This window comes from Bos indicus, chromosome 2, assembly GCF_029378745.1.
Source record: "Bos indicus isolate NIAB-ARS_2022 breed Sahiwal x Tharparkar chromosome 2, NIAB-ARS_B.indTharparkar_mat_pri_1.0, whole genome shotgun sequence".
Lineage (NCBI taxonomy): Eukaryota > Metazoa > Chordata > Mammalia > Artiodactyla > Bovidae > Bos > Bos indicus.
The window spans coordinates 110,754,044-110,767,021 of record NC_091761.1 but is presented as its reverse complement, the minus strand read 5'-3'; the positions used below and the strand labels follow the sequence as shown (position 1 = coordinate 110,767,021).

General features: G+C 38.6%; 1 protein-coding gene across 1 annotated transcript in view; it reads left to right on the top strand.

The window, feature by feature from the left end:
- The window catches only part of FARSB (phenylalanyl-tRNA synthetase subunit beta), a 73,897-nt gene that overhangs the window by 13,716 nt on the left and 47,203 nt on the right, over positions 1 to 12,978 (top strand). The window contains exons 6-11 of the mRNA XM_070773016.1: positions 4,643 to 4,793; positions 5,804 to 5,912; positions 7,046 to 7,116; positions 8,932 to 8,993; positions 9,800 to 9,851; positions 12,769 to 12,830. Coding sequence (XP_070629117.1) covers positions 4,643 to 4,793; positions 5,804 to 5,912; positions 7,046 to 7,116; positions 8,932 to 8,993; positions 9,800 to 9,851; positions 12,769 to 12,830 — 507 coding nt within the window. The remainder of the gene's footprint in view (positions 1 to 4,642; positions 4,794 to 5,803; positions 5,913 to 7,045; positions 7,117 to 8,931; positions 8,994 to 9,799; positions 9,852 to 12,768; positions 12,831 to 12,978) is intronic.

Here is a 12,978-nt window from a genome sequence, read left to right as displayed (position 1 = left end):
TTTGATCTCTGAGTTGGGAGGATTCCATGGAGAAGGGAATGGCAATCCACACCATCTCCCAGAGCTTGCTCAAACTCATGTTCATTGAGTTGGTGATGCCATCCAACCATCTCATCCTCTGTCCTCCCCTTTTCCTCTTGCCTTCTATCTTTCCCAGGATCTGGGTCTTTTCTAATGAGTCAGCTCTTCTCATCAGGTGGCCAAAGTATTGGATCTTCGGCCTCCACATCAGTCCTTCCAATGAATATTCAGGGTTGATTTCTTTCAGGAATGATTGGTCAGATCTCCTTGCAGTCCAAGGGACTCTAGAGTCTTCTCCATCACCACAGTTCAAAAGCATCAATTCTTTGGCGTTCAGCTTCTTTATAGTCCAACTCTCATATCCATGGACTTCCCATGTGGCTCAGCTGGTATAGAGTCTACCTGCAATGTAGGATATGTGTTCGATCCCTCAGTTGGGAAGAACCTCTGGAGAAGGGAAAGGCTACCCACTCCAGTATTCTGGCCTGGAGAATTCCATGGACTGTTTAGTCCATGGGGTCTCAAAGAGTTGGACCCGACTGAACGACTTTGACTTTCACTTTCACTTTCTCACATCCATACATGACTACTGGAAAAACCATAGCTTTGACTATACGGACCTTTAGTGGCAAAGCTTTTTAATATGCTGTCTAGGTTTGTCATAACTTTTCTTCCAAAGAGCAAGTACCTCTTAGATTTTTTAACTGTATTTTCTTTTATGAGATTTTTAAATAACTGAATTTTCTTATTCTATCTTTGATATTGCTATACATCATTTCCCATACAGCTCCCTTTAGTGTGATGATCTTCAGATCAGTTTAATTCCTCAACTCCTAAAGGTCAAGGAAGGTAACAGTGGGAGTCCTTGAACTAATGTCAGTTTTTCAAAAATCTTAATAAAAGTTACTGATAGGAAACATCAGTCTTTAGCTAACATACCAAGTTTTTTTGTGTGGTCCTAAAATATAGCAACATAAGTTACCTCATGCTAATCAAAGGTATGATTAATAGTTACGTATGTCTTGAGTATAAAAGGGAAAACATAATTGTTATTTTTTAGTAATTGCAGTGATTGCAATTTGGTAGACTATGGAAACTAAAAGAGGCTTGTGTGTAAGGGATGGGCTGGACACAGGATTGGGAAGGAGACCTTGGGTGTTTTCTGCTGGTGTGAAAAATACTTAAAAAATAAAACACCTGTGGTTATGTTCACACAGTTTCTTTTCTTGAAACATTTTTGAGTACATGGTAGAAGAAGCTTTTTCTAGGATTCTGAATAACATTTATTCCAAGTTGTTTTATAAAAACAATCTATTTGTCATCTTCCAAATATGTCACTCTTAAGCAAAACAATAAGAATTTAAATATAGTTTCACCATATAGGTCAAAATAGAGGATTTCTGATAGGCATTGATATAGCTAGTAAGTACTTGAGCCCTGTTATCTGTTCTGGTCATTTGAAGAATCTAGTTGTTATCTAAATTGTAAGGCATTTCCTTAATTCAGCTTTAAGTTGTATTTTATGCAGTATTTCTGGAAATCATGAGCTTTTTCTAAGGGGAGGTATAAATTATATCGTAATACTCTGATATGCCAGAGTCAGTAAATCCTAATTTGTGTTTTTCAAGAGATATAATCATTTCACTTAAATTATAAGTGATTTATAGTAAACTTTTATTGGCATAAAAGTTGTTGGTCTTCCCTTATTATCCTTTGATAGCTACAGTATCTGTATCAGTATCACCTCTTTTATGCCTATGTCTTCTCTTTCCCCTTTGATCAGTGTAGCTAGAAGTTTTATCAGTTACTTTAGTGGATATCTCTGTGTGTCAGTTTTCACAGAACTAGCTTTTGGTTTCATTGATTTTTCTCTGCTTTTGTGTGTGTATGTGTGTTTCTGTTTTTGTTGATCATACAGTGTTCTGTCTAAGGCTAATTAGTCCTTACTACTGAGGAGAGACCTTGTTCCTACTTTACCCATGGCCCCTGTGAAAGATTGGATTTTCAGTCTGTGTGAGCACTGTTGCGTTGGATGGTTCTTTGCCTGGCCTTAGGTGGTTTCCTCACATGCTCACACTGATTGATACTCAGCAAGTTCTTGAGGGGGCCCCTCTGCAGATCGCAGAGCTCTCTGCCTGTGTAGCTCTGTTCATCTCCAGTGCTCTGTGTGGTGACCTCTGGCCGCCATCTTGGTCTCCCGAGGCTCTCAGCTGTGTCTCTTCAACTTAGGGAGTTCACTGGGCTCCTGCCTGACCCCCTTTCCTGCCCTGTGACTTGAAGTCCCTCCAGGCAGCCAGCTGGGCAGTCATAGGGCTTACCTTACCTGTTTCTGGTCTCTCATCTCCCTTATCTCTTTCCTGTCCTTCATCGCCTGAGGTCCAGTGCCGGCCTTAGAAACCATTGTGGTATATGTGTCTTCCCTCTTTTGTGATTGTGTCAGGCAAGAGAGTCAGTCTAGTCTCTGTTACTCCTGGAAATATCCAGCAAACTTTTTACTTCAGGTATTTTATTGTTTATAGAATCTCTTTGGTTCCCTTTTAACGAAGTTTCTCTTTTTTTTCGCTCGGTTCTTTCAGTCGCTGCTTTTTCACAGCAAGACTTTACCAAAATTCTTGCCAGTATCATAAGTAGAATCTTGACTTTTATTTTTAGTTTTCATATCTCTTTATTTGGGGGATATTAATCCTTTTTCTTTACCTGTGTCGTAGACCTTTCCTCTCTGTGTCTTTTGACTTGTGGGGTCTTTTGATTGTATAAAATTTACAATTTGGGTATCAATATTTATCAGTCTTCCTATATGACTTTTGTGTTTTGTGTCTTAAGGGATGTCCTGCTCCACAGTTTTAATTAAGCATTGTTCATCTATGTTTTCTCTGAATAATGTTTATGGTACCTTGTTTGTATATATGTATGTGTGTATGTACCTATGTTTGCTGTTTGTTTTTCAAAATGCATAGCTCTCTGATCCATCCAGAATTTTTTTGTGATTGGCTTGAAGTTGAAATTTAGCTACATTTTTGAGATACTGTTTTCGGATTAAAAAACCAACATTAATGTCCAAGAAAACATGGATTTTCTTACTCATGGGTTTATCAGTTGTTGATTTATCTAAACTGACTGGACCATTGTAGTAGCTTTTTTTGTGGTGGTAGTAGTATTTTAAAAATCTGCATAGTGATTTGAAAATCCAGGTCATCTTAGCACTGATTTGTATGGGTTGGCTTGTTGGGAGTATGTTGTGTTTCCCTGTTTTCATATGCACTGCTTTCTGATTGTATACAGAATATCTTGTTATGGCAGAGGCTTTTGATTTTGTTCTTTTTCTCTGAGGAATGGTTTCTGTTGCAGGCCATGGGTACATTTCTACTTGTGCTAGTATATGACTCCTCAGGTGGTGCAGTGGTAAAGAATCCACCTCCCGATGCAGGAGACGCAGGTTCAATCCCTGGGTTGGAAAGATCCCCTGGAGAAGGGAATGGCTACCCATTCCAGTAATCTTGACTGGGATATCCCATGGACAGAGGAGCCTGGCAGGCTACAGTCCCTGGGGTTGCAAAGAGTTGGACTCAACTGAGCATGCATACATCTGATGCTAGTATATAAACATGCAACTCATTGAGTACAGTAACACTCCCTCTAGGGTTGTCAACAGCTCTGTTCAAGTCACCCATTAAAATTCTAGTCGCCTGTCTTAGAGATTGAACAAAAAAAATTTATTCAGTTAGTTGCTGTATAATGCTGTGTTAATTTGAAGTTGACCAAAGTTTGTTTCAACAAATTCTCAAAGCTATTTCATAGTTCATGTAATGTGGACTCAACACATTTCTTGATAACTAATGATTTTATCCATTTGATATTTAGTTTAGACCTACATAGTCTAAAACACATTTGAAGCCTTAAGAATATCATAAATTCTGATTTGAGTTTCTCTTTTTGGATTGTCTATTGGAAAGCTTAGAGTCAAATTTGTAATCTTCTGTGATAAGACTGTAGGCCTTGAGATTCTAATTTAATATTGGCATTGTTCCTGGCTTCATTTTATATCCCTGAGTCTGTTTCTTTCTTGCCTACTTTATATCTTTAAGTTCCTAAAATTACCTTAAATTCTTTGCAGATAAGCTGTAGAACAAATGAAATTAATAGCTTTTGAAATTTCCTTATTCAGTTTTAAATGTAATCTCAGTTCTTAAAATTAATTTCCATTAATAAAGCAATATAGCTATGTTACAGGAAATTTAGGAAAATATAGAAAAGCCAAAAAACAGAGGAGTTTTTGGGTGGTTTATTCTAACTTAATAAAACATTTATGTTTACTTGACATTAGAGGAAATAGGATAAAGGGAAATATGATAAAAAAAGAAGATAAAGGGTATGTTAATGTCCTATTAATAATAACGTAGTACTTGGGAAAACTAGTAGAAGGAATTTCAGCTACTAAAATAATGTGTTTTCAGTAGCTTTATAATTTCTTATATTTTTAATGTTTGTAAAGATGTCACATAGTAACAGACTATTTTAAGGAATTGTCTACAAATAATTTTTAAAAACCTGTAGTCTTACGTTTTGAGATCTTCAGATCTCTTTTGTTTTTCTCTCTCTCCCTCCCCGTTTCCATATTTAGGAAAAGAGCCTTGGTTGCTATTGGTACCCATGATTTGGACACTTTGTCAGGTCCATTTACTTACACTGCAAAGAAACCTTCTGATATCAAATTCAAGCCTCTAAATAAGAGTAAAGAGTATACAGCCTGTGAACTGATGAACATATACAAGGTAAAGGTCATTTTATATTGATGTAATAGCTCTGCATAAATCATAAAATTCCTCCAAAATCAAGTTATAATTAGGGTGATGTCATGAGTGCTTTTGAAAAAATAACAGTGTCTGGGCTCCAACCCAGAGATACTGGTTCATTTGATCTAGAGTGAGTTCTGGCTCTAGTTTTATTATTTTTTTTATCCTCTGAGATGTTTGTAATGTATACCTAGGATTGAGAACCACTTACATAGGTCTTACTGCTCTGTAATATTCATATTTAGGAATAATTAAAACTCATGCAAATATAAGGCACAATAAGATTTATCTAGATTTTGTGTGTGTGTGTGTGTGGCATGCACTGTTGCAAAGTGCCTGCCTCCTATGATTAGCACTTATAGAGTCCAGCAGTGAAAATCAATTCAGTTGTCACTTTAAACTGCATTTAACAAATAGTAGAAGAGGTAGGTATCATTTGGGAAAAGCAGCTGTTATTATTGGCCTGATTTGCAAGTGATTTTTTTCTTGTTTATCTAAATAGTTTTGTATGGTTTGTGTTTTGCTTAAGGTGATTCAGGCTTACTCTGCAAATCTGTTTTGAGTCTTAAAAAATAATTGTGGTCTCATCTTTCCTCAGTGGTAAAGAATCTGCCTGCTAGTACAGGAGACATAGGTTTGATCCCTGGGTTGGAAAGATCTCCTGGAAAAGGGAATGGCAACCTATTCCAGTATGCTTGCCTGGAAAATCCCATGGACAGAGGAGCCTGGTGGGCCCAGAGTCCATGAGGTCAACAAAAGAGTCGGATATGACTTAGCGACTAAACAACAACTCATCTTTCCTCAGTAGGAGACTGAGGCTGTATGAAGATTCTGAGACATTATATTAGAAAATATCATACAGTTAAAACTTTGGGGGCTGTTTTGTTATTTTTCTGATTCTCCCCCCCTTTTTATGCTAGGCACGTATGTAAACTAATTACACTGATAGAAATAAGAAGCTAATTTTGTTTGTCTTAATTTTTTTTCAGACTGACAACCAGCTTAAACATTATTTACATATAATTGAAAATAAACCTCTGTACCCAGTTATCTATGATAGCAAAGGTGTCGTCCTTTCCATGCCTCCAATCATCAACGGTGAGTTATTTCTTAAGTACCATAGGTGTTTTGCTATTTCCTTCTTAATCTTTAGCATTTCTGTGGAATTCTCAATTGTCTTGGCTGAATCAATCAGAAGACTCAGTCTGAGAATCTCAGGTCTTTTGTGGATTTTATTGCAATAGTTCATTTCATTTTTTCAATATTTTACTGGTGATTTTTATATAATTCATAAATGTATACCTACTTTTAGGGCTTCCCTGATAGCTCAGTTGGTAAAGAATCCTCCTGCAATGCAGGAGACCCAAGTTCGATCCCTGGGTCGGGAATATCCGCTGGAGAAGGGATAGGCTACGCACTCCAGTATTCTTGGACTTCCTTGGTGACTCAGCTGGTAAAGAATCCTCCTGCAATGCAGGAGACCCTGGTTTGATCCCGAGGTTGGGCGGATCACCTGGAGAAGGGAAAAGCTAAGTTTATAAATATGTTCTGGTGCTAGTTCTCTGGATTCTGTTCTTCCAAAAGGTGTCGATATTTTGGTTTTAGCCCTTAATTCATTTCGTTAAACTTAAAGTGGAATTCTGCTTGGCCTGCTGTTTTATAAATTAAAATTTCAGAACTGAAATTTACCCTCTTAATTTCTTTCTGAAGCTTTTTCGAGAAGCAACTTGAATGTATTTACAAAATTTAGTGATGTCAAAGCCATAGATGTTTGCCTTTCTGGAGGTGAGAAGGGGGTTCAGTTGCTTCACAATGGGAAGGAGAAACTTCCTCCTCCATATCTTGGACTCTCGTACTCATCGTGGACTTTGGAGTGAGCCAGATCCAGGCCCAAATCTTAGCCTTGTTGTTTAATAGCTTGTGATTCTTGGCAGTGAGCTTAATCTTTGAATCTTACTTGTCCTGCCTGCAGCCCTGTCTTAGCATTATGGTGAAAATGAGATGAGATGGCTTCTGTTAAGCAGCATACTGTGTAATGTACTCTGTAAAGCCTTTTTTTTTTTTTAACCTTGTTTTTTATTTTATCTTTATTCTCCAGCTTATAATGAGAGATTAGAATAAAAGTTGTGTGTCTCCTTACCTCTGAGGTGTCAGCTTGTATTTGTAGAGTTCTTTAGTGCACCTTTATTTCTGAAACTGATTGCTTTGTTGTTGTTTTGTGTTTGTTGCAGGAAACCATTCCAAAATAACAGTAAATACGAAAAATGTATTTATTGAGTGCACAGGAACTGACTTTACTAAGGTAAATAAAACTTTTATTTTATTTTTGTTCTCAATATAGATTTTTACCTCTGAGCTGAGACCATGTGACTAAATTTTAAAATTTGTTTATTTTTTAAATGGGGCTGTATTTTAGAAACTTAGAAAATGAGAAAGGTGTTTGTATTCTGTACTTTGGTTGTAGTGTGTGCTAAGTCACTTCAGTCATGTCCTACTCTTTGCAACCCTATGGACTGTAGCCCACCAGGCTCCTCTGTCCATGGGATTCTCCAGGCAACAACACTGGACTGGGATGCTGTGCCCTCCTCCAGGGGATCTTCCCAACCCAGGAATCAAACCAGCGTCTTTTACATCTCCTGCATTGGCAGGCGAGTTCTTCACCCACTAGCGCCACCTGGGAAGCCCCTTGGTTATGGTGCTTTCATTCAATTGACAAATGTTTAGTGAGCACCTACTCTCTTTCTCCAATGCCATGAATTTAACAAAGAGTTACTTGTTCTTGATTTCAAGGAACTCATCATCTTTGTGAGAGAATTAGCCACATACATTAAAACAGTAAAACTGAGAATGGGATCCACATTGTAATGCCATCTTTATAAGGAGTTCATCTTAGTTGGCTTAATTTGAATCCTAATTTTGTACTTTTGTGTACTTGTTAAAAAAAAATTTAGGACCAGCTGGCTATAAAGTCTTATTTAGCAAACTGATAAAGAGTTTACACACACACAAATATATCTAGAAAATACAGAATACTAGTCGTTCAGTCACTTTTCGTCACCACGTATTAGATTGGAACGTCATGACAGCTGTTTTCTATAGCATAAGATTTCTTTCCACGTGTTAAGTAAGGTGTAGAGTTAGGTGGTAGTAAAGCATATTAAGAAAGGTAGACTTGAATGGTTATAACTTTTATATATCAAATGTCGCTGGAGGAATACATGGCAACCCACTCCAGTATTCTTGCCCAGAGAGTCCTGTGGACAGAGGAGCCTGGAAGACTACAGTCCATAGGGTCACACAGAGACAGACATGACTTAAATGACTTAGCATGGTATGGCATACCAAATGTACATTCAGAAATGGTGTCAGGTAATATATAATACCTGTTCCTGTTAAAAACTTTTTAAAATTTGTACATTAGCAGACCTTGGTTATCGTTCTTGAAGTTTGTATATAAGTGTGAAATATATAAAAAAGCAAAGCATGTACCCCTATAAGATTACTGTGTTTTTTCCTCAGCATTTCTTTTAATTTAAAAATGAACAAATCAATAGGGCCATCACTATGTGCCAAGCATTGTCCTATGTATTTTACACACACACACACACACACTCTCTCTCTCTCTCACTCTTACACTCTTAATCTTCATGTTAACCAAATGAGGTAGGAACTTTTATTATGTCTACTTAACAGACAGGCTAAGGTACAATGACAGTAAGTAACTTGCCCCAGATCAGACTGATGGTAAGTGACTGGGCCAGGAATCTGGTGTCTGGCTGCAGAGGGTTATGGGACTGATAAGGTTTACTGCCGTCGTTAGCCATCTGTCTTTCTTGAAATTTGGTGAACCTAGGGGAGGGGGAGTGGGGGAAATAAATGATTTGTCTCGGTCATGGATTGTAACTCTCAGAGAACTTCATAAATGCAGAACACCTGACAATAAGGTCAGGCACATTCAAGCTCAGTTTTTATTCCATTTCTTTCTTTAAAATTTGTGTATGCAGTTCCATTTTTATATATTTGGAGACTAAATTATATTAAATATTAATTCATTTCTGTTTGAGGGAAGAGAGGATTTTCATGTGTTACCATAATATTTGATTTTTTTCCTTTGCAGGCAAAAATAGTTCTTGATGTCATTGTTACCACGTTCAGTGAATATTGTGAAAATCAGTTTACGTAAGTTCATTTGGTATTTTTATCAATGATGGTCTGTTCTGAAGTCAAAGCACTAGGGTCTTGTGCTAAATATAAAGATAAAAAATGCAGTTCCTGTAATTGGAATACATAATCTCTTTGGGGAGCTAAGACATGAATTAATAATATAAAAGGTGATAAGTACTTTAGAAAGTTTCAGTGATGCTCTGGCTGTTTGTAAGGGCACATTACTGCAGTGACAGGCTTTTTGTAAGGATCACTGGATTTGAGAATATAAACATGGAGGAACAGGAAAAGGAACAGCTGAACAAAGAGAAATCATACATAAAAGCAAAGCATTATATCTTATATATACCAATAAGACTACTGTATTTGTTCTAAGGCTAAGTTTTTATATAAAAAACTACTTCCCAAACCTATATGGCCCTTACTGTATGCTCACATCTTTTTTTTTTTTAAGTTGATTTGCATTTTAGTGGTGGTGTCAGTCAGCTTTCCTCCTATAACAACATGACTGTGGTAAAGCCTGGGACGTGTGTATCAGTATCAGCAAGGAGTTCATTGAGGATGTGTGCTTGGCAGGACTGGGAGATAAACTGATCAAGGAGAGACGCAAGAGCCACAGGAAATAAAATAGTAATGTTGTGTATTGGGAGGATTAACCTAGACAGCAGGGTGGGGACACGAATAGACTGTTGATTCAGCAGTTGTAGACCAAATGAACGTTGTATTAACCTCACACATTTCTAGAATGTATGGCTCTTTTTTCCCCTTAGGTTTTTGTTTTTATTTTTTAATTCTATTTCTGTCTTTATTTTTGTTTTCAGGGTTGAAGCAGCTGAGGTAGTTTTTCCTAATGGAAAATTACATACCTTTCCAGTAAGTATAGAAGTGACTTGATGATGATGACTTTGACAACAGTAACAGCAATACTAAGCTGTAGAGTGCTTGTGGTCTTTCTGTGCGTCCATCTGCCCACCTACATGCCAGGCGTGATGCTATGTGCATCACGTGGGCTTAATCTTCACATTAACCCTATACGATTGGGTGCCACTATTAGGCCCTTGACCTTGAGATGATAAATAGCTTGCCTGTTACTATTGGTGGAGCTAGCGGCTCGCCTGCCTTATTGCTAGCGGTAGAGCTAAGATTTAAGCTTGACAGCCCCAACACTATTTTATGGCACACTTCACTCCTGACACACTCCATTATACCACAGGAGTTAGATACTGTAATTCCTGTGGTTTATACCCTTATCAACTAGGTAACTGGGTAATTTTTAGTTTCACCCCTTTTAAGGTTATACTGACTTGATAGACATGAGTTTGAACAAGCTCCGGGAGTTGGTGATGGACAGGGAAGCCTGGTGTGTTACAGTCCATGGGTTGCAAAGAGTCGGACACAGCTGAGCGACTGAACTGAACTGAAGGCTATTCGGCCTTCCAAACTAAGTCTTTTCACATTTGATTTACCAATTGTGAAAGGCCATCACTGTAACTAATAAATTACATCTGGATGTGTTAATAAAACTAATTTACTAGTAAGCACAATTACTTTGAAGATATGGGATCTTGATAAAAATTCAAAATAGCATTCTTAAACAACTGAGCTTTTTACCCCAAGATGGCTTCGCATACACAGGGTGGCCATTCTAACACATTTTTCAGTGTCACTATCAGTTGGGTTCTGATTCAGTGAGGCCATTCTTTGATGAGCTCTTTATCTTTGGATTTTTCACAATTCCTCTGTTACTTATGAAGTGAGTCAGAGCCTAGAATAATTTCTGCTATTCAAATGGTTTTTAGAGTAGATAAAACCTGCCAAGATCAAAACCTTCCCCTTCCTGAAAACATTAGTATTTGGCATCATGTATTATTCTAGAGTATTTATTATAATTCAAAACAAATGTATAACTGTAGAAAGAAAATATTAGTCGCTCAGTCATGTCCGACTCTTTGCAACCGTATGGACTGTAGCCCCCCAGGCTCCTCTGTCCATTGGCTTCTGCAGGCAATACCAGAGTGGGTTGCCATTCTCCAGGGGATCTTCCTGACCCAGGGATTGAACCTGGGTCTCCTGCATTGGCAGGCAGATTCTTTACTGTCTGAGCCGCTAGGGGAGCATAACTGAAATTTTGGGCTATAGCAGTTTTCTGTTTTTTTAATTGATTTTAGTTACTGTTATCAGCCCTTTTTATGTAACTACCCCAAGATTTACTGACTTCAGACAACAGTCATTTGTTTGTGTCATGGTTCTGTGGTCAGCCAGGTAGTTTCCTAGGCTCATCCCTGCCGAGCTCCTTCAGCTGGTCGGTAGGCTTGGCAGCTGATGACCGGGATCGGCCTCTCTTTCATGTTGCTTCTTAGCAGTGGGGCGAACAAGTCAAGTGTCTCGTCACCCAGCAGCCTAGCTTGGATTTCTTTACCTAGTGGTGGTTGCACTGGGGTGGTAATGATACTTCTGCTCTGAGAACTGAATTTTTCAGAAAATTTTGTATTGGGGTATAGCCAATTAGCAAGCAATGTGGTAGTTTCAGGTGAACAGCAGAGGGACTCAGCCATACATATGCATGTATCCTTTCTCCCCCAAGCTCCCTTCCCATCCAGGCTGCCCCATAACACTGAGCAGAGTTGTGTGTGCTATACCGTAGGTCCTTGTTGCCTATCCATTTTAAATACATCAGTTGTGTACACATCCATGCCAAACTCCCTAACTGTCCCTTCCCTTCAGCTTTGCCCCTGGCAACCATAATCTGAGAACCGCATTTTGATTAGCAGGACTCTGGCCCATTGTCCTGCTACTGCTAAGTCACTTCACTCGTGTCCGCACAGAGTCGGCAGCCCACCAGGCTCCTCCCCCCCCACCCCCACCCAGTCCCTGGGATTCTCCAGGCAAGAACACTGGAGTGGCCTGCCATTTCCTTCTCCAATGCATGAAAGGGAAAAGTGAAAGTGAAGTCGCTCAGTCGTGTCCAGCTCTTAGCGACCCCATGGACTGCAGCCTACTGGGCTCCTCCGCCCATGGGATTTTCCAGGCAAGAGTACTGGAGTGGGGTGCCATTGCCTTCTCCACCCATTGTCCTTACCTGAGTACAAACAGGTGTTTAAATTTATGGCCCTTTTGCTAGTGGCAGTTACACTTCTGAGAATAATTCAGTGATAAGAAATACTCATAGGTAAAGCCTGGATTTTATGTTTGTGTGTTCTTGTCTCACAAGGTAGAGTTGTGTACTGTTTGAAGGAGAGTGAGGACTAGTTCATCAGATGCTCCCAGCCCGGCTGGCTCCTGGAGCACGTTGATAGCTCGGGCTCGAGCCTGGTTCCATTTCCCCCCTTAAAAAAGAAGAGGAATGACTTCATAACACTCTTGGATTTAGTATGCTGTATAGTACAGTGCAATACATGAATTATTCTTTTTTAGTCATAGACACCTACTTGCATGAGATGAAATTGAAAGTCTTCAGCAGGATTTGTAAGCAGTGTAGAAATGATGTAATGCACCAGTGTTTTGCTGAGGAAAATGGTGATTGACCATGTAAAAGCAAAACATGTTTGGCATTTTGTAACATTTCCAAGCTTCCAGTTGTCTATTGAGTATCAATAGAATGTTCATTTACAAATACAATGTAGCAAATCATGTTCTGAAATACCTAGTTTACTTTTGATGTCTGGCTCTAATGACAGTTGCTTGGGAGCCTAATAAAACTGCAACAACAACAACAAATTGAATTAGAAAGAAGCTAAGGCTGTATCTGGCAGGAGTGATTTAAGCTTCTCCAACTCTTTCTCTCTCTTAGGAACTGGCTTATCGAAAGGAGATGGTGAGAGCTGACCTAATTAACAAAAAAGTTGGGATCAGGTACACTCCGCATGCTTCATTTATTTATTTATTGTTGAATTCAAGAATGAAGTGCACACATGACTGCTTAATTTTTCCTGAATGAATGCTTAGAGAGGTTTTTCTGTCCCTTCAGAGAAAGTTAAGTGATGACAGAACCTCAGTTAGG